The sequence below is a fragment of the Lathamus discolor genome, chromosome 3 (genome assembly GCF_037157495.1).
Source record: "Lathamus discolor isolate bLatDis1 chromosome 3, bLatDis1.hap1, whole genome shotgun sequence".
Taxonomy (NCBI): Eukaryota; Metazoa; Chordata; class Aves; order Psittaciformes; family Psittacidae; genus Lathamus; species Lathamus discolor.
The window spans coordinates 93,616,738-93,638,442 of record NC_088886.1 but is presented as its reverse complement, the minus strand read 5'-3'; the positions used below and the strand labels follow the sequence as shown (position 1 = coordinate 93,638,442).

Genomic DNA, 21,705 nt, shown 5'->3' with positions numbered 1-21,705 from the left:
AGGGGTATTCCTATTTTCCTGACAATAACCTGGAAAAAGGGCTCACCCATATAATTTTAAGTTGTAGGTTTAGAACTGGTAACATTCGGCATCTTTTGCATCCTGACAAAAAAGGCAAGGAAGAGACTGCAAAAAGTGAAAGAGATCATTTCTTGTTAAGTAGAACACATCATAAAAGACAAGTTCAGCCTCAGTGGTCAGACAGCAGTTGAGAGCATGCGTTAGAAACAAAGTTTTTGTGTCTACGGCTGAATAGGAGATTTATTTTTTAGTAGTCAAACCCCTGCTTTCAGCTGTCTGAAAGCATCCTGAAGACTAGACACTTGTCATGATGCTAGTAGAATGAGAAAAATCTGTGAAGATCACAGATCAGATGACGGTCAAATTCTCCCCCTCCTTCTAGAAAAGATGAAAGAATAATTAAAACTCACCTTCATAGGACTACAAAAATAGTTCATCAATATATTTCAAAGAATGAATGAGAAAAACCAGATGATCTAAAAGAAAAACCAAGAACCCAAAACACCATCTCACTCCATCATGCTGCAATTTAAAAATAATGAGCTGATACATGTTTTTGCTTGTTTGACTTGGAACAAACTCAACTACTATACCTCAATATTTTTAATACCGTATACCATGGCACTCTCCATTTGGTAAGTGAAGGTGCTTTGGAATTTAATTACTAACCTTTAAATTGATTTTAAAACTTAACTTCCCCACAGTATTTAACGACAGGAAACCTGGATGTGACGCCTCTGCTGCTTCACTATTTGCTGCATTCAGCTTCTTTTATTTGTAAAACATGTAAGAGCTATTGACATAGGGGTCTCTTGGACAGGTAGCTTCATAAGACCAGTTCATAGTTACCTTTTCTTTGAAGTATCTTAGTTCTCAGTATCTTTAAACCTTTGAACTCTATGTCATAGTTAAATAACATCCCATCAAAAACCTGTCATACACATAAGCTTGCCTCTTTTTTTCCTTTTTTTTTTTTTTTTTGCATATTCTGTATGTGCACAGCTTAGATTTTAAAACAGAAACCTGCTTTATTTTTAGCAGGGCAGCTTTGAGTCATCTAGTCTAAAATTCTAGCACAGTTAGATTGTCACAGAAAATCACACTTGGTCTACTTCACAGCAGCATTCCCAGCACAAAGCTCAAATGCACATTATGTATGTAAATTTAAAAACTGTCATTGCTACAGTTTTTTAAATCATGTTAATGTTTCTGAAAGAAAATATAAATTATGTTTGTCATACCTAAAGCCATTATCCAGCCAGACCAGAAACAGGGCAGCAGAAATTTTTCCTTTCAGTCCATGCCCTCATTTTGTGACCTACCAGTCCTGACTCACGCTACATCATGCTCTGTATCCTAGAGCATGCTTAGTGGAAAAACAAGGCATGCAGTTTCTTATGGGGCTATTGCAAATCATTTGAAAAGCAAATATATCTTGTTCAATAGTGATAAATTACTACAAAGATAGTGATAAAACCTGATAAATTGTCTAGTTTAGTGTGTCATGGATTAACCCAATACAAAATTTAAGAAGTTTTTAATTTAAAATGCTTCTGAAGAAACAATTTAACTAAATATGCAAACATTCAGACAAATACGTGTGATTAATTATTTGAGAATAATTACTTTGGTTTTGGTAGATGTGCTTTTCCTTGCTTTTGTATATTAAAACTCACTAAAAAAGAATGAGTCCCACTTCCTTTTGCTCTCCTAGTTCCTTCTAAAAAGGGAACAAAATGTAAAGTTGTCATTTCTGACAGTTTTGAGATGCAAGCTTTCAGTTGCATGACTCCAAAACATCAAAGACCTGTTTCCTATAGGTAACTAACATTGGACAAGAGAAAATGCAATAAAATTCCAAAGCATCCGGAGCGGGGGGTGGGGATGAGGAGCGGGGGGTGTAGGAATTAATGTATTGTAAAGCACATGTCTATTTAAAAAAACAAAACAATGATGTAATAACTCAGTGAAGTGTTACGTGGCATAGTTGCAATCTAACTGTATTCCCGCAGTGCTAACTTCTTCGCATTTCAGAGATTTCAATTCAATCACTTTTTTAAACAGCATTTGAAAAGACTTCTCAGTAACTTAAAAAGGTAATCCCTAAACCTCCAGATTTGGTTAAACAGGTTTCATTTAACCTCATTTATAAAAAACAGAGGGAGGATATTTATAACTGGCAGTATTTAGCAACTTTTCAGTGTCATTTTAAAAGGTAAGACACACCACCATGTTATCAAAATAGCCACATTTCACACACGACTACCATTAGTAAAATCAGTTTGTGGATCCAGATTCTTCAGTTACTGTAATTAGAATGATGCTGCACTTTGGACTACCTTGTAATTATCATCAGCTATGTTTATAAACTGAAAATGCAACAATCTGAGATCAAAATCCCTCTCTCAATGGGGCAGGGACCCTTACAGACATAGTTAGACACCACTGAGTGATCAAGACAGATTTCTGTAATGTGCATCCTGCCAGAGGAAGAGCTGATTTCCTGGACATTCATCTAAGTGCAGGGTTCAGGCTCATGAGCAGGACCAGATTTCCATAGGAGACCTTAGTGTTGTTTAACCATCAGACTAGTGATCCCTTTCCCAGGAACCCTTACCCCCACTGCAGGAATAATTCAGTTGTTCATGACATATTTACTGAGCTACTGCAGCTGACAGCCCAGCAAATTAAGCCAGCACCTATTTTCTCCTAGTATTTTGGTCTGCAGATTGCAGCAGTTCAGCAGCTATTACAGAATAAGCTGACGCATCTTGAGATCATAGGTGAGAACTGCTGAGGCCACACAAAAATTAGCTTTTTTTGATCAATCACACCCACTGTAGTCTTGACTTGTACACAAAGTTTTTTCAAAAGTTTAACAATGAGTAATAACAATATTTATTTCAACAAGTTTCCTTCTTGGTTTAATAATCATCTACTGTAGACCATGGAATTAATCTGGGATTACAGCCACGCAGAATTTCTTCCACACAAGATGCATGAAAAGGCAGAAAAATCTCAGCTCATCTTAAAGTCCAAGCAAGCTCTGGAAAGTTGTCTCATAAAGAAAATCCTTTATTTTAATTACTGAGAATATGAGATCATTGTGGTTTCAGGTTCTATTTTTAAAAGGCAAACTAGCCAGTTTAATTTATCCTACAGCATATTTGTACCGCTATAATGACAGTGAAAGAAAGACTTGTGTTCTTAGGGTTTACAAATACATCTCAATGCATTAATGCTACCGTTGACAGAACAAGAGTAAATAATTTTCTTGAATTCATTTATATGACAGACTGTAACATCACGAAGAAATTCAGCATAATTGAGTGCAGTCATTTCACCTTACAGGGATATCTAAATTTAACTCTGTTTACACAGCCTAGTATGTAATACAAAGTATATCTTTTACTAGTAAATATTCTTGAATTCTAAAATATTCACATCTACTCCTAAAAATGTCTTAGTAAATCAGAGGGGTCTTCTCATTAGCAAAATGGAAAAAATAAAACTGTGTGTAGAAGCAAACAAGTTTACTAGACTCACTTTGTTTCCTAAGGGAAATCTACAGTGATTTGGGAAAAAGTAATGCAAAAATACTTGAAACATTGTTCAGTTAGTCCCTATACTGTGGCACCTGTGAGGATGGGAGAAGTCTAAGATAGGTACTGTGAATAGCTTGGACGCAGAATCTAGCTGTTTTGCATACGGGACCTTTCCTTCACTCATAAGCGAAAACATCTCAGAGCTAGAAGCAGAACACAAGCACAGCATTTGAAGTGAACACAAAACCATCAGCTTTCAGTGCTTTACTAGGTACAACATAACAAGAAACTAAGTGGATCTGCCACATGTGTTTGTGCTTACACAAATTCAGACTCTACAAGAGATACTTCTCCTTTAAGGTCTTGTGACCGTTTTGAACAGAACCCCAGCAATACAGAATAAATATTGAACAGTATAGTACATGATGCTAGTCACTGCAAAGGCCAGTGAAACACTGTCTGTTGATATATTTAGATTGGATATAAGGAGGAAATTCTTTTCTGTTAGGGTGGTGAGGCACTGGAATGGGTTGCCCAGGGAGGTTGTGAATGCTCCATCCCTGGCAGTGTTCAAGGCCAGGTTGGACAGAGCCTTGGGTGGGATGGTTTAGTGTGAGGTGTCCCTGTCCATGGCAAGGGGGTTGGAACTAGGTGATCTTGAGGTCCTTTCCAACCCTAACTATTCTATGATTCTATAACTGGTAAGGCAATCAATCCTATGTGTTTCTTTAAAATCATGCTGAGGGTCCTAAAAAATAATTTTAAAAAAGCTCTACTTACCTCCTGATGACCCAAACAAAAGGACCAGTCTTTATCTCTTTGCATTCTCAATAAGAGTAGGTAAATTCCTATATTAAATTTCTATGCTGATATATCACTATTATTTCCACCATATACGTAATGGAAAGGTGTAATAATTCACTATATGGCAACACAACAGCAAAGTCAAATTCAGAACTCGAAAGCACAAAATCAGACATACATGCAGTTGGATTGAGCACAAGTTATTGAAAGAGGGAACAGAATGGTTTTAGGCAACCAACCTGTGAATACATTATATAAATGTGCAACGAAGTTATACAAATATATTTAAACTTTCTGAAGAAAGCACTAGGTCTCAGGAATAATGTATTAGAAAACCTGAACAGAGTTCTTAGCTTTCATCAAGATTTTCAATGTCCTTGTTCAGGAGAAAAAAAGAACAAATTGTACTCTTTCAACAGGAAGTAATCTAGGGATGTGCAAGAAAGCCCTGTTACTTGGCATTTCAGATTTCCAGGGCAATTAACTCCCCACTGTATCACATCACTTAACATTAATTAATTGTTAAAGATGTAGTTATGTAACTTACTGAGCTGCTAAGGATAAAACAGCTCCCAAGCTCCCAGGACTTGAGTGGCATGCCAAATTATTATCAGTGAAGCATAGGGATTTACCCTCTCTTCTGAGATTGCCAAATCAAGCAGTCATTCTCCTTACACTGTCAACTAATGGGAACAAGTCAAGTAAATGTCAGTCAACTATTAGAGTGCCATCAGCCCTCTGCTGCATGGACAGCCTCATGGAGTGAAAGCTTTCTCAAAAGTCCTGCTGTCTCTCTGCATACAAAAGGGTTAGAGCCTTCATGCCACAGCACCCTTGGAACCAGGTCCCCTAAATGTGGCTCAATTATACTTCCAGATGTTTATTTCCTTCAGATAGATCCCAGCCTGAACCAATTATTTTTCTTAATTTTTACCTAAAACCAGACAGATTTTCAGGATAAGCATAAATTAGGGAATGTGCTAATTAAACTCTGTCATCTATAGCATGGCTTACAAGCTGAGATGACACTGGCTCAGGAGAAAACAAAACCAAAAAACAACAAAGTTTGAGTCCACTCACTCAGCTGGACATTATCTTAGGGAAAGAGCCCAAATTCCTTCACTGCTTTTGAAAAAACTGACAACTTTTTACAGTTCCAAAACATGGTGCTAACATAGCTAAACAGGCATAGAAGCTGAGTCAAGCTGTAGGCAGCTGAACTGCACTGCCAGGAAGAGCCAACTGCTACCATTTATATAGTGCCTTCTGATTCCATGCGGGTGACTGATGTTTGATTACTATGGAATATGGAAACAGTTTCTAATCATTTAAATAAATTACAATTTTGGATGGATGAACAGAGGCTGCATATGTACCCTGAAGCTCACTCAACCACACTGAGAAGGAGAGAATTTTAAGGTTCTTTCTGAATGGATGTAGGGGGAATGTGATTGCACAACTCTTTTTACTGCTTTTCATCTCAGATGTGACATATTTCAAAGACATTCTTCACACAATCCTATTGAAGTTTCTGGCCAGGGACAAGACCTGGAGAAAAAAGAGGATATGGTTCTGGTGCATCAAACAGGCAAGTCCATGTGACAGCAGCCAGCCACTCAATTCCATGCCAAAGTGATGCACATAAGGACATTTGTCTTGCAATGCTTAACAGTTACCGTCTGTCTCATAACAAAGTCTGTTGTAGACTGACGATGGTGTAACTGAAACTGCCTCATTTTCAAGAGGACAAATTTAGGGACCTGGCATTGCAGAATCTGAAAATAAAAAATCAAAAAACCCCCACAACAAAACAAATGCCACAGGCTCTTTGGATTTTCATTTTCTGACCATCCCAGTACTTGCTGAAACTATATTCCCAGGCCTATAAATATAGACAGAGAGTTGTACACAGTTACTCCCGGTACACAACCGGTGTGCAGAAAAAAGCCTCACTATCAGTCACCTTGAAAAGTTACGTCCTCCATCACACTGCTGCATCATTTAATTTCAACATCTGACCTATAACCATAGAAACAATGCATGGGCTTCCTTCACAAGCACAGAAAAGCTTGAGAAGTATCCAGCTTTGTAACCCAGGGGGCATTCGCTTAGAATTTTGCAGTTTGCCGTAATGATAAAGTGGTTTTGTTGCTTTTTTGAACTGTTCCAGGTAGCTCTGAATAAGGCTTTGAAACTTACCTTAGGTACAGCTAAGTAAAAGGTCTACCAATCTTCCTCAATGCTTTAAAACAAAAAATCTAGGCAGCTCTCAAATATTACAGAATTTCTCTGACATCCGTACCAATCATCTTGGACATTATATCAGCTTCCCAAGCTGCACGTCACAATTCTGAAGAGGAACGGCTGTCTGTTCTGTCAGAAGTGTGGACACATCATTGTGGTGTTTGAGACAGGCTAATTTAGAAACACACATGAATGATAAAAGTGTGCTTGAGAGAAGACATAACTTAGGAAATTGATGTCACTGGCATGTGACAATGCCCACTGTGACCCTATCAGTGGGACATCATCTTTGCAATAGTGGGAATAGCTATTGTTGTATTTCCAGAGAGACAAACCTCAATGACTATTTTTGACAGCACTGAGGCATGTTTTGTTATTCATTTGCCAAGTAGACATCTCACTCATGAGGACTGGCCACAGCACTGGTAGTAGATGTTCAAGAGATTCAGTGTACTGGCTAGTAGCATATAAACTTCAGAAAGGTATAAATAAGCAAGATTTAGCTGTAAGTCCTAACTCTTTCTCCATTTTAACTTCATTTACATAAAATAGATTTGAGATGCAGGTATGTGCACTTGCAGCACAGGCTGCCAGCACTGTAATTGATAGAAGACCACACCAGTGTGGCATGGCAGCAGCACATGGGAGCTGGCATAGAAGGAAACACATGCATCGGGACTATTTTCTGGCAGAGAAGGTGAGGCTATACTCCTAAATTTATTAAACCCTACCAAACAGAAAACTGTTTGGAGAGCTTTTTCATACTTTTTCTTGAAAGCTGATTGAACTATTGAAAATATTGGAAACACATGTTTGCTGGGGCCACCAAGCCCATCTGAGTAGGGGGATGTAATGAAGCTGTTTAAGGAATATCAAGCATAGGGCCAAAAATAACTCTGAGGAATTTAACATTCTGACCCAAATGGTTCAGAAAACACAAAGCCTATCTCTCTTGGAAAAAAAATAATCTGATTTCTTTAGGTCAACAGACATATATAGAGCTAAATGTTCTCTGCTTCACTAACTAAGAGGAAAATGTTGTTTAGGGGACTTCCTTGCACTTTCTGGTAGCACTATTCCAGAAACAGTTTCTGGAGAAAGGTGGTTGTAGCATAAGTGAATTTAAGCAAACAATAAGCAGAACAGAGAACATTTCTAGTAGGCGACATGATGGATTCCGTAAGACAATGATGGGTCTCGCAAAGTTGCATCAACATCAAAAAACTGAGAGTATGCTTGGGGTAACCTCACTGATAACTTTTCCATTACCACTCTCCCAGTTACTTCTGTTCAATACATTTTGAGGCTTGCTCCCGAGCCAAAACTTTCTCCCTGCTATGCCTCAGTCTAACCAATTGTATAGAAGTAATCCAGAAATATTCGCAAGCGAGGAAAAGAATAAATTCATTACTTAGATGCCCATTTATATAGAATGATAGGAAAGTGAGGAGGAAACCACTAGATGACTGTAAACTGGAAAGCTAATGTGTGATGGACCTTGTAGATTACACACAAAAAGTAATGTTTAGCCAAAGGTGCTACTTTGCAAATACATGCAAACTTAATTTTAAAAGCATGGAACCAGCTGCAATGGAACTAGTTCTATGTTTACAAGATTACAGCTCCTAGTCTTTAATAAATGCAGTTCTGCCTGCAAGTATTTTTCATAGTTAAATTTTTAATTTTGCAGACTGTTTTTGGATTAAGCATGACATGACCCAGTAGGCACATATGCTGAATATAAATCCAAGGTTTGGCTAATTACTCACATAACAAATAGTAAAAATCTGAAACACATCTAAGCCTTCAGCACATATAATTTATTATAAACAAGCATGAATCTTATAAACAAATTAATCTGTTCACTTTGCAAAATTAAATTCCCAAACTTGTCAGCTTACTAGAATTCTAAAAAGCACAATCACTTTAAATTAACAGATCAAGTTAATCATCACTGAAGAATAAAAACTGGGATGAAGTTACATGCCCTTCAAATACAGGCAGACACCAGTAAAGTGTCATACCTCCCTCACGTACAGAAGACTGTAGAATTCAAGTGCTTAAGATATTTTTGCATCCTATTACTCTTAGTGTTATCCCTCATTTAAAAGTCATTCCCATCCACACATTATTAAGAGTAAATAGATAGTTTAAAACCAAGCTGCTTTGAAATAGCTAACAACAATACTTAGAATTTGCAAACGAGTTGCAAAACCACAAAACCCCAAAAGCTTAACATTAGATAGTGAGAGGTAGCACAGAAAAAAACCAGGGAGTCATTACAATTTCCTGAGGTGTGTGTTATAAAACATTACTGTGAAGTCCCAAGAGTATCTGTATGAAAGCTTCCTGAGAATTGTAACTTCTGTTTTCCCCCCATCTGCCAGTCGTACGAATTCAACTTGAAACATGTCAAGCTACGTTCTTCCAAGTTCACATGGCATCACTAGCAATAAAACTTGTATAATGAGAATTTCAGAATTCTTCTGAGGATGAATAAACAATAGAATATAGCACTCTAACTGCTAACTTAGATCCACAGTGGTATCAGAATTGTTAGAATGCTATTAAGAAATAAAGAATAAACCAAGAGCATCCATTCTAAGGATAAAGAATGTGTCGTTCCTTAGACGCACTTCCAAAAAAACAAGAACAAAAATGTGCTGTTTGTTGCCAAGGTTGTTTTGTTTAAAATCCAAGTTATAAAATTCTATCAAGTTAGACTTGAAATTCAGCGCTTGAGTTGCAAAGATAAAAACTTCAAAGACTACTTCTTGCAGTTCTAACCTCACCACTCTAAAGTCAAAATAAACACTGATAAAAATCACACAAATATGGCCTGGTCAGCAACACTTACCCTGTCTGCACATACAAGCTATTTGTTTTAGATACTTTAAAGTCATGAGCCCTATTAAAATATTCAGATTTTTTTTTCCCTTCCAGATCAATGTCTGTTGTTAGACAGGCACAGTCTTAATTAAAATTACAGAGGAAGCTGAGTACTAGTAAAACATTGTCCTCACAAATCTGAATTTAGTTTGTTGGCAGAACTCTAAAACAATACATTATTTATGAACTGCATGAAGTTACATGTATGCATATTTTATAGATTTAATATAATGGATCCAATCACTTGGAGGGATTGCAAAAGCTCAGATTAAAGCAAGATGTCACATATCATATTAGATATAAAGCCAAAATTTAATGAGACAAGTAAAGGTCAGAGCAGCACATTGCAGTTTCAATTTGATACCCCCACTCTCCTCCTTGTTTTTAAGCATGCATCGTAACTTTGACTTAAAACACAGAGCAAAAGTGAAAGTTTGTATAAAGGTATAACTAATGCCAAGGTCACTAAAGAAAACAGCAAAGTTAAGCTTTTATTTCTATTCCAGAAACTAAGTGACAGCAATTCAGTTCATCATCTTTAGTCTTCATTTTCCAAAATACTATCAAGCAGCTTTCAGTGAATTACGACTGATTAATTAAAGCTTGATCCAGAGAAGTTCTTAACACTCCCTACTGGTGGATTAAGAGAAAAAGAAAATACCAACAACTCTGTCTAATAGTAACACAGCACCTCTAGAAGTGTATTGTTACCTGCATTTTAATATCTGATAAACTTGACATTTCTAATAATCTGGATTCCAACTTGGTTTTTATACTGTGCTGCACTCAGGAAAGCCCTTAACCATTATTCCTCTTCCACTCCCCCCATTCTTTATGGTCTGTCTCTATTCTTCTGTTCAGTACTAAAGTCATAAGCAAAAAGAAATTTATTTCAGTAAGACTTTTTCCTTTAGGCCTTGGATGTACTAAATCTGTTCTGGTTATCCATCTTTACCAGATTAACAAATTTACACCTAAGAAAGATCAGAGTGGACAAGGAAAAGCAGATTGGTAAGGAAGAAGTAACAATAGGACAATGAGGAATGCAGAATCAGAGCAACACTGGGATTTTCACACTGTTTTTCTCTTTCTTGATTACTTATCTCCTACCTTCTCAAACAAATTTGTCTTTTCCCCCACACACTTTTCTGGCTATGCTTTCTTCACTTCTGTTGTCACTATTCCTCTCCTAACATGAATCAGTATATCCAAGACACAATTTGCCGTTAATTTAAACTCATTAAAGAGCAAATAAACTGTAATCTAATTTATTTTATCTTATTTATTTTTATGCTGTTACTGTCACTTCTGGAATATACCAATCACTGCTTCCTTCCTCACCCAACCCCTCATTCGTAATATGAGTTAGGTCAGGTGAAAATCACTTTGACTTCCTTACTCTTTCCAAGATCATTGGATGTTCAAACAACTTTAATATCCAACAGAACCTGAACATAAACATTCTATCTTCTGAACATAAACATCCTATCTTACTGGCTTGCCTACTGCTCCTCATTACTTTTATATTGCTCTTGGTACTCCCTTTCACCTTTTTCAGGTGTTTTTAAAAAATAATATTGTACTTATAAAAATGCTTATATAATATACTTCTGAAAAGTGAGAATGCGACATTCCAGGTTTCCACCCTTTTATCTTCCATACTTTCAACTTTTAATCCAAGTCTTTGCAACACAGTTTTTTATTTGTTCCTTCCTCTCCCTTCAAAGAGCTTTTCCTCTAATTATCTTTTGACTCTGCTTCTGCATTTCATTTTTCAAAAATGTCTTTGCCACTGTATATTAGAAGCATTTCTACAAAAAAAAAACCCACTTTTTTATTGTCCCCGATATGTCCAGAGCTTTTTCTTTTTCTGACCCTGCTGAGATACCCTGTCTACATAATGCTCACTTTCAGCAGTCAACATTCATCATTCTGATTCTCACAAAGCTCTCCAACCATCATTCACTCCTGCAGTGCGCCACACACTCTAACTTCTGCTCTGCTGCAAGACAATATTGAAAAATACCAAGATTCCCTTTTAGTAACTTACCTGCCAAAATTCTTCCTTCAAGGCTGTACTTTAGATCCTTCCTTTCTGCTAACATGCTAGGAAAAAAAACCCCACTAATTCTACTTTTCACAGCTTGACTGCAATTCTGCTTAATTCTTCGTAAACTTCTAAAATCTTCATTTCCATTACAGTTGATGCTGCTTTAAATTTTAGCTCCAAACCCCATGATTTAAGATTCATTTTCTTCCCAGTTTTCTTCATTATTCAGTGTTTCTTCCAATTGCCTCCTTCTGTGATTACTATCACAAATTCCTCACAGATGATAAATACAGTATTTCTAAGACTTTTTTTCCCTACTCTCTCCCTCTTTTCTTTTTCTGTAAGAAGCTGGTTTCTCCTTGTCAGGGACAGAGTCTTTCTTGAGTACATTTCACTACCTTTGTAGATACGAAAGAAATATCCAAACTATATGAAGATGTGTAACAAGTGATGATCACCATACACTATGTAAACAAGCATTTGACAGTTTCATTTTCCTTTTCTAAACACATATATTGTAAGTTTCTGAACCCATTTTGACTTTGTGTATTTTTGTTTCAACTTGGTGCTGCTTTTCTGACCCTTAAAGAAACAGACTATTAGAAACAAACATTTCAATGACCTTATTTGCAGCACTTCTTAAATTCTTTTTATTCCAGTCATTAATTGCTCTCCAACTTTCCTACTACGCTTCTGAATAATACACTCTTCCCACTCAGAAATGAACTTTTAAAAATGCAATTGCCAGACTTCAGAGGCCATTTGATCATTTCCAACCATTCTACTCAGACAGTTGTATTCCATTACAGTCAGGCTTCCGAAGACGCTTTTCTTTAACATGCCATTATTCCCCATCAGCTTTTAAACAGCTCCAACAAACTTTTTTAGTTTTTAGCTCTCAGCTTTTAGCACACTTCTGCAAGCTTTTCCCATCAAGTAACACAAGTTGAGGAAAATAATAAAAGCTGTATTCTTAGGATTTCTTCCCCACGTTTCTTCTCACAAATAATCCACATTCACTTAGAGTGTGGCTACCTCAAAGCTCTGACCTAATTTATTATTCTCAACCCCCAGCCAGGCTTCTTGAATCAGTCCTTGCTTTCTCCCTGTACTTTCAACAAATATAGAAGTTATTCAGATATAAGATTACTTACACACTCCTCTCCAATATGCCAGTGAATATTCCTGCAAAAATTCTTCCAGAATTTCTAGTTTAATTTCTCGTATACAGTTAAAGTTTTTTTCCCTATCCTCACATTTTTTTTGTCTGTGAAAGCTTACAGAATAACAGCTTCTTTCAAGATTTCCAGAACACACTTTTCTCTCTCTCACCCTCCCATCCCTCTTTTTAAAGCCTCTTAGTGATGTTATGTTATTCATGCACAACTGTTTGAAGTTTCAATCTTATTTGAAACAAAAAACTAGGAGATGACAACCCTTCTGGAGACAAATACAATTCCAGATGGCAACTAGAGCTAAATGAGACTCTGAACTCAAAGCCAAGGTAAAGGAAAAGTTCACTGACAAAACTTCATCAGTATAAGAAAGGAGCATTGACATAGAAAGCCCTACATTTCATGGATTCAATTTTCATCTCTCATTGACTTTAGATAGGTTCTGTGTACTTCACACTATAATTATTGAACAACACCTGAACTGATAGGTTAAAAGACAGTAAAGTATGAGAAATAGTTTGCTAATAAATTAGCTGATACCAAAGAGGTCACTTCAAGGAGAAATGGAACTCTTTGAACATTTCAGACTTCAGAAATTCTAAGTGTACTGCATGCATTTGCTTCCAAACCTCCTCAACCTAGATGTAGGAATAGAAGCAGAATTTCATGCCACTGAACAACAAAACAGTTGCAGAACTCCCTTCAAAAAGCTGACCTCTAATCAGCTGTCATGGAAGAGACATCACCTCTATACCACCCCCAGAGGTCAAGCAACAGTCATACTGACACAGAACTAATGGAGTAACTTGAGCTCTCCTAAGGGAGACATTTTTTCAAGTATCAGAAGCAAAAACCTGGCTTGACCACACAGTAAACAAACACCCCCCCAAAGAAACAACAAAAACCCTAACAAAACAACCCTCATTACATAACCGTTTCAGAATTACAATGCTACATACAGTAAAACACAAACAACTCAGATTTCCCTCCGTTGTGAAAAGTTTATATCACAACTATTTTCAAGATATTTGTGGTTTCAGAAAATTAGAACCTTAGTAAAGAAGCAGCAACTGTTTTGTACAAAGGAACAGCAATTAATACTACAATTATTTTTTTCCCTGTTTACTGGCAAGGTAACCTTTGTTAAATTGTAACTTAATTTTTTCCAAATGTGCTTTTAATGCTATCTGGCAGTAAGTTTTACTTATATAGGAAATCTGGAAGCTAATAAGCCAGGATCATTAACAAAAAGGTCATAAACACAGTTTACATATTTTTTATTTATAGGATTTGTACATCTATCACAATCTAAAAATATACACTCAGGTATATGCTTAAGAGTATGGTGACAAAAGGCATATACTTCAGTTACAGAAAAGCTAGAACACCTGAAACTCAATTCATCATGACTGCTATTCACCATATCCATACCAGAAACATTATCCTTGTAAAAAAACCAAACAAAAAACACAACAAAAAAACAAACCCCCAACAAACTTTCTATATTTTCATATTTTATGGACAGATTTTCAAGTTCTTACAAGATAAATGTTATTAGAATCACAGAAGTGTGCAGGCCAGAAGGGACTTCAGCAGATCTCTAGTCCAACCTACCACTCGAAGCAGGGCTAGCCTCAAATTTAGATCTGATTACGCAAGGACTCATAATGGTAAATTATTAAAATCTCAGAGCACAGGGATTCAGCAACTTCTTTTTTTTAACCATTCTCATTGTGACTTTTTTACTCCTTACTGGAAGAGTCCTAACTGCAACTAGGGACCTAATCCTTGCCCACTTACCCTTCCACCATACACCTTTGATAAAAGCCTTGCTCAATCTTCCTTAAAACCCTCATTTCCACTCCTGGGTACATTGTAGTTGTAACCATAACCTCAATGGAAAGTGTGTGAAAAGAATAGAGAGCATAACTGCAAAATAAATCATGTCAAAAAATACAAGCATAGTCTGAGCAACAGAATGACAAGCACCCACTCAGTCATGCTCATGACAAATACAGACAATACAGAACATCGAGTTGATTCAAACTCAACACTTAAAATTACTAAAAACTCTTTTTTAAGGAAGAACAAACCTGGGCCACTTTAACGGAATTTTGAGTAGAACCACCAGCATGATATTCTACTTTGAACTTCTTCACAAGTTCTTCAAATCTGTTAAAAAAAGAAAAAAAAAATGGGGAGAAGAAAAAAGTTTAACTACCTTTTTTTTTTTTTCCCAAAAGAAAACATTAAGATTATAAGTAAATGACATCATGTTATTTGAAAACAATACATTAGGATATATTAGTTACTACATATGGTGAAACTGGGAACATCTATTTAGATGTTGTCCAAATTACAGAGCAAAGCGTGACATCAACCTGAATCCTTCACCTTAAAGTCACAAGTGGAGTAAGTAACTGGAAAAAAATTATCTGAAGCATAAGGTTGATTGCAATTAACTGTTAGATTGATAAAATACATGCTTGAAAAAAGATTATACAAATGAAGACATTCAGATACTTATTCCACCTCATTAAAGCTAAAAAAAGAATGTAAAATCAAGTGAGAAGATTGAGGAGATCCGGTGTCTGTTTCAAAATTAACTTGACCCAAACAACAGTGCTATGTTTTAAGGTTTCATATGAAATAGTATATTTTGACAGGTGAAGAGCTTTTATGAACAAATCTACTAATATGTGAGAAAATCTGATAACAGAAAAGCCATGTGTCTCCCGATGAGCTTTCAAATCCTTCAAGTCATACTACTACGAAAACATAGGATACTCTGGTAATGTTCAGTAGCATATTATTAGGTTTGATCATTAAAAGAAATACTCAAACTTTTAATGGAAATATCTATCCTCATATTTCAGATAAAACTTTAAGGTTAAGAACCAAATAGAGTTATGTAAGATGGTCTTCCTTGACTAGGGTATACTTTGCATCTGATCAAAGTACACCACAGCTCAAGAACCAGTCTTCTCTCTAGTCACAAGCAAGTGCCACAGGACACAGGAAGTTGTGGATACTGCTGTGCACGAATACTGACTGCATCATGCCTATAAGTTCTAAACACACTTCAAAATGAGTGGATTGAACAGCAGGATGAACAACCTCAGAAGGCATTAGATTCAGAAGGAAGTACCCCTGCAGGCAAGTTAAAATGTATTCTGTAAAATTTGTTTGCATATTTGAGGTTTAAAATGACTTCAAGGGCAACCCTAATTAATAGCACAGATTCACCCTTCAGGTCTATTAATTTTAGATGTTTACCCTTAACAAATGAAGCTTGCCCAGTTGGATGTATTTTAACGTATTTTATTGTATTCACCTTTATTATCTTTTCAAAAAAGTGACACATCCGTATTTCAGACACAGTGAAAAATTAACACTATCTGCCTACCCTACCCTTCATCTCCCCCTCACAAACCCTAATCTCCTTATAGTATGTGAACAATAGCTTTAGGGATAGATTTGTCAAATAACGACTTGTTTGTTTAAAAGATTTTGATTTTCAATACATTGGTACTAATAGGAACATTTTTCCTTCTACAGTACTTTCCATTTAAAATGTCTGAATAATGAGCTACTCACCCTAGCAAACTACCGATGGGCATACAATTAGAAAGAACCAAGAACTAAATTACTACATATGCTTCTCACAGCTATCCACACTACTAATTATCCACCAATTCTATGTCAAGCAACTGAAACCTCAAATGATAGCAAGTAGCTGAAAGTGGGGGGAAAAAATAACAGAAACCAACAGGTCTCCTAACAGTTGCTTCTCCAGCAAAGACATACAAACTGTCATGTACCAATTATGGATTTTGGCAATATTTTTCCTTTAATTTAATTGACACTTTACCTTTGAATGTGTACTGCCCAAATCACGGAGTTATTTTTGTATAGCTACAAGCATACTACAATTGATATTTTAACTCCTTTACCTAAAGCCATCTAATGTTTCTATGTCCATATTATTTAATGGCATGTTAAACCTTATAACTTTAGTACCGACATTAGCAGCTCTAAATCTATATGAGTATGCATTTAAATACTTATCTTGCAGTTTGAATGAATAAGATATGTGGTAGCTGAATTTGGGGAACCAAATTGGAAACAGCCTTAAAATACTACCTGTATTATGAAGACTTCAAGGTGACATCTTTGTAATCTAAGAAATCATCTGAACAAATCTTTTTACAATTACTTAAAATAGTAAGACAAACAATGGCAACTATCTTTCACTATTTCAGCACTAACATTAAAAGTACTAACTCCTTTTCTTCTAATTAAGATAGCAAACTCAACACCTATGAAGGTCTGTTACATGAAATAGAATGAGAGTTTGTACAAATGCAAGAAAAATAATTATTGCTGGTCCTTTTCCATGACACACCGGAAGGATGATATAACTGGTGTTGTTATAACCCACAAAAGCCTGATAAGCAAGTTGTATCAAGAATGACCTCAAAATTAAGAATGTCAATAGCTTTTTATCTTAAGAAGATGAACAGTTAGATGGACATTTTTCAAAATGTCAGCAGATGGCACAGGCAGCGTGGGAACGCTGACTTCATCACTGTCTGCTGTATGTCTGACCTGCAAAGAGAAGACTGTCATTCCAGTATGCCTCAGAAACATGGTATTTGCTTTTATAAAACTCTCCATTTTAAGGAAGGAAGTTCAACTGTAGAAACTGCTCTGAGGCCCGGGAATGCTAAACAGAGCTTCTGTGTGTGCTTCAGGACCAAGCTGTTATCACACTTCAGATAATTCAAGAAAATTAAAACCTTATGAGCAAGACTGAATAATATTTTTGTTTCACATTCTGCAATTGTTGGTCTTTCTGAGTACTTTTTAAGGCTGTGCTGTATCTGAGAACTGTGACCCTTCTCCTGACCTAGCAACATACCATAACCTTAAATAACAGAATAATAAATCCCACAATCAGCACCGTATCAAGGGGCCCCATTTTCGGTACCATGAATTTGTTCACCACATCACAGTGTATTTTAACAAAAACAAGTTCGCATTTGCAGCAGCATATGTTTTCAGTGGTGATACTGCTGATCAACTCTAGCACTGACCAAAGAGGATATGTTAATGATTTGCTCAATTATACTAAAGGCAATAGCACTTCTGTCAGAAGCCTTTTTTCCTTCCCTCCCCTTTCTTTAAGAAGGATTGACTCCTAACTGAATTTGACACTGAAAGGTGAAGCTTTTCAGTAGCTTCCCTTTTGACGGAATTAATGGCTACTAAAGAAAGTAAAGGTGGTAATGGAAGAAGCTATTTTATAAAAGAATACAAATGAGAATAGATTTTTTTAGGGGGGTTTTTATTTATTTATTTATTTTTACCAGGATACACCCTCTTACATTACAGGAAGTTGGAGACTTATTTTTAAAAGGCACAGACTCCCCTTCAATATGCCATACGATTACCTCCAACTGGAGATAGCTGTGAGAATTTCCTCGCATTATCACTACTGACAATGTCACCACCCTTTTTGTCACTCAAACCATACATAACCTGAGAGCATAACTATTCATCTTCTCTGTGTCCTCTTACCAAATTATGTGTAAACCCTACACGATTCTTTCCTGTTCTTAAAACGCACAATTTATTGTATTATACAAATAAATGCACTCATCTTAATATCTAATCCCTTCAGACAGCTGCAAAGATCATGACTGTCAACTACCCCTGTGACCAGCTCACTTCTCTCCACATCCCTCTTTTTCAGTCATTTCAAGCAGAAGCCACTTCCCTACATTTTCAAGGGCCAGCAAAGCATTATAGCACTGAACACACCATCTTTCTTTCAGTGCATTCAGATTTACAACAGCCTCTCGGCACAAAGCAGTCAACAAAAATACCTTTTCTCTCACCAACCCGGGATATCATCCAATGTCCAGTCACTAGAATTTTCTGTGAATATTAGCAAACTTATTTTAAACCTTCTTTCAAAATGTCCTTCACCATAACGTCTAAAAAAAGTCTTCAGCAAGGCTGTGTGATTTCCCGAGGCTATTCTCCATTCTAATGACTGGCAATCCTCTCCTGGATCAATACCCATCTCCCGTAACTCGTTTTATACACAAAAACTGAGGCTTTTGGAGCTGGGACTATCTTCTCTGTTACACAGCAACAAATACAATAATGTTTGGCTCACCATGGTTTCAAAACCAAACTGACAAGAAAAATAAGCACATAAAACATTCCCTGCAACTGAAGGCAGACAACACAAGGCAATGGAGCTACAACTAAGGAAAATTAAAGCAATTCAAGTAAAGCTGTTCAAGTTTTTTGACACAATTTATATTAGACTAAAAAGAAACTCCTTTTGAAAAGTAAAATGGCCACAGAATACTAACATTTAACTGACATCTTATAGAGAGAGAGCACCAGGAAAAACATTTCTGATGCATATGTCAGAAGGTACTTATCTGCAAGAAGCAATCTCTTGTTTTCCAGCAGGGTGTGTTACCCTGGATATCTTTTGATATATCTGCTTATTACCTAAGATGTACTCAATAGCATACATCAGCAGGGAGCTACACGTTAAGAAAAAAAAAAAAAATTAGCTGCCAAAAACAGCTAGAAAGGAGAGAAAAATCATTTTTGCCCTTTTTGCTTGTGCATGTGGATAATGACAGCCTGACTGTAAGACAAAAATCTGGTTACTTCGTATAATAATAATAATACAGTATTTCCAGTGGATTTTTGTTTGGTGTTATAAAAACTTTCAAAAACACTAAGATGGAAATCTCTTAATCAATAAAAGGTTGCAAGTAACTCTGTAACCTTTTTTTTTGGGGGTAAGCTGGGGCTAGGGAGGCAGCCTTTGTGATACCTCTAGAGAGGAAGGTAGGCTAGGATTTGGTATGTTTTCAAGCTATTGGATGAATTTTAATTAGATTTTAATTAAAAACCATAATTATGGTGATTCTGACACCTTTCCCAGATATTTATTTTTAGTTAAAAGAAGTAGTCATATTAAGACATTGCAATAGCTCAAACATTCAGCTGTGAGGAGAACCAGACTAATACACTGACAGTTAGATGTTTGATCCTTTTAATTGCATTTCTTTTAAATCTACTTAAATCTCCAAATTAAGTAACCTGTGTCAGAATGTCTACAAAATCACTTCATAAATTAAAGAAAAAAAATATGTGAGAGAGTGAGCATCATATTATACAACCTGTTTTAATAATACTAAAAGCTCAGTAAAACCACAAAGAGAGTAACAAATATTATTTCAATTTTTTTAAGGAAACCTTCAAGGAATAAATCAAGACAAACAACTAAATAATGCCAAACCTGCATCCTGACTGTTTTGCAAGGCATGGCAGAAATACTTATGCGTACATCTGGACAAGGCTGTCATCTGTCACATTCTCAGTTTCATCACAGCCTGGGCCAATGCCAGAACGATGCAGGCAGCCACAGCGCCAGGCAGATGGGGCACATGTTACAGAAAGACAACCTTCCTGGTCAGTGTTAGCAGGCAAGCTGAAGCCCTCATAATTCGATACGAAGTAAAATCCAATCCAGGTTTAAGGAAAAGGTCTAGCCTTGAGATTCAAGGATTATAATTCAGCCACAAAGTATTATTTTTAAATGTAAGTAAAAGGGAGAATACTTTGGGGCAAATAGTGTGGGTATAAAGGAAAGTAATTCATATTTTTAACTCTAACGAGCGTACCTAATTTCTCTATATTGTACACCTCAGTGTTCAAAGTTCAAACCTTAGAAAAGATAGTTATATATATGAACTATTTCACCCTGTGTCTTTGACATATAACCAATTAAGACTGAGATGCAGATGTAACTGCTTGTTCTTACTTAAAGTTGGATCTGAAAGAGCAAAAATACTGCCTTTTAGAAATAAGGCACAATCACAGAGGTACATGAGAAAACTTCATAACAGCTGCTTGGAAATGACTGACTTTATGCAGAGCTAGCTCTTCTCCTTATTACCTTGGCACAGAATTAAAGAGCTTGGGAATGGGTAGGGGAGTAGAGGGGAAGAATCAAACATGCTAAAAAGGAAGTATTGGAGACAGGTTAACATCATGGACATGTAACACATGAGAAAGCTAAATATGTTCAGAATATGACTGCTACAATTGAATACAGCAGATTACCATATTTTTCTCCTTTATTTACTGAAGTTCAGAAAACAGTGACTCTTCATGGAAGTATTTACTGTTGCAAACTAGAATTTCACATAAAGTATTTTCCTAATCACCTCATCCAAACAAACAGCAAAAGAAAAAAGCCAGTAATTCCAACCAGGTTAGGATTATGAGTACCAAATGTTAATATATGAAAGAAGAAGAAAAAAAAAATGCATAGGCAAATTGCAAGATTCATAGCTTTGAAATATTTTACCACGAATGTTAGCAAGGTTGAAAAAAATGCACTTAAATGTCAGTTTGATAAAAGCCAAAAGAACATTTTCCACATGTGTTTGTATTTAGGCATATTGAAACAAGATGGAAAAAGTAACAGTCATTCAAATGTAAGGTTAAAACATCAGCTCTTAAGGATCATGATGTAAAGAAATTTCTCAAAGTGTTGTTTTTCTTTTCTCAGCAGAGTCAGGCAAATTTATGCAAGTGCTCTTGAAAAACTTCCCTTATTCCAGATTATCTGGATATCTTCCTCCTCTACGTTATCTCAAAAATGTACATGATTACACTAAAAAACATCAGCCACCACAAGGCAAGTTTTTCTGTCGATATTCTGAAATGCTGTAGGAAAATGAAAGGAAAAACTAGACCACTGGATTATTAAAAGATTACATTTCTGATTCAACTGTCCCTAAACACTACATACATATACTACAAATACATACACACATTATATATACAGAGTACCTTCACAAACCTTAAAATACGTGTATTATATATGATTACTACAGTATGGGTCAGGAAGACTAAAATTTTTCTCTCCCTTTCT

General features: G+C 36.1%; 1 protein-coding gene across 3 annotated transcripts in view; it reads right to left on the bottom strand.

Moving 5' to 3' along the window:
* Window positions 1-21,705, bottom strand: part of ADK (adenosine kinase) — a 301,741-nt gene that overhangs the window by 201,210 nt on the left and 78,826 nt on the right. For all 3 annotated transcript variants that reach the window (XM_065670654.1, XM_065670653.1, XM_065670652.1), the window contains exon 4: window positions 14,822-14,900. In XM_065670654.1, coding sequence (XP_065526726.1) covers window positions 14,822-14,900 — 79 coding nt within the window. The remainder of the gene's footprint in view (window positions 1-14,821; window positions 14,901-21,705) is intronic.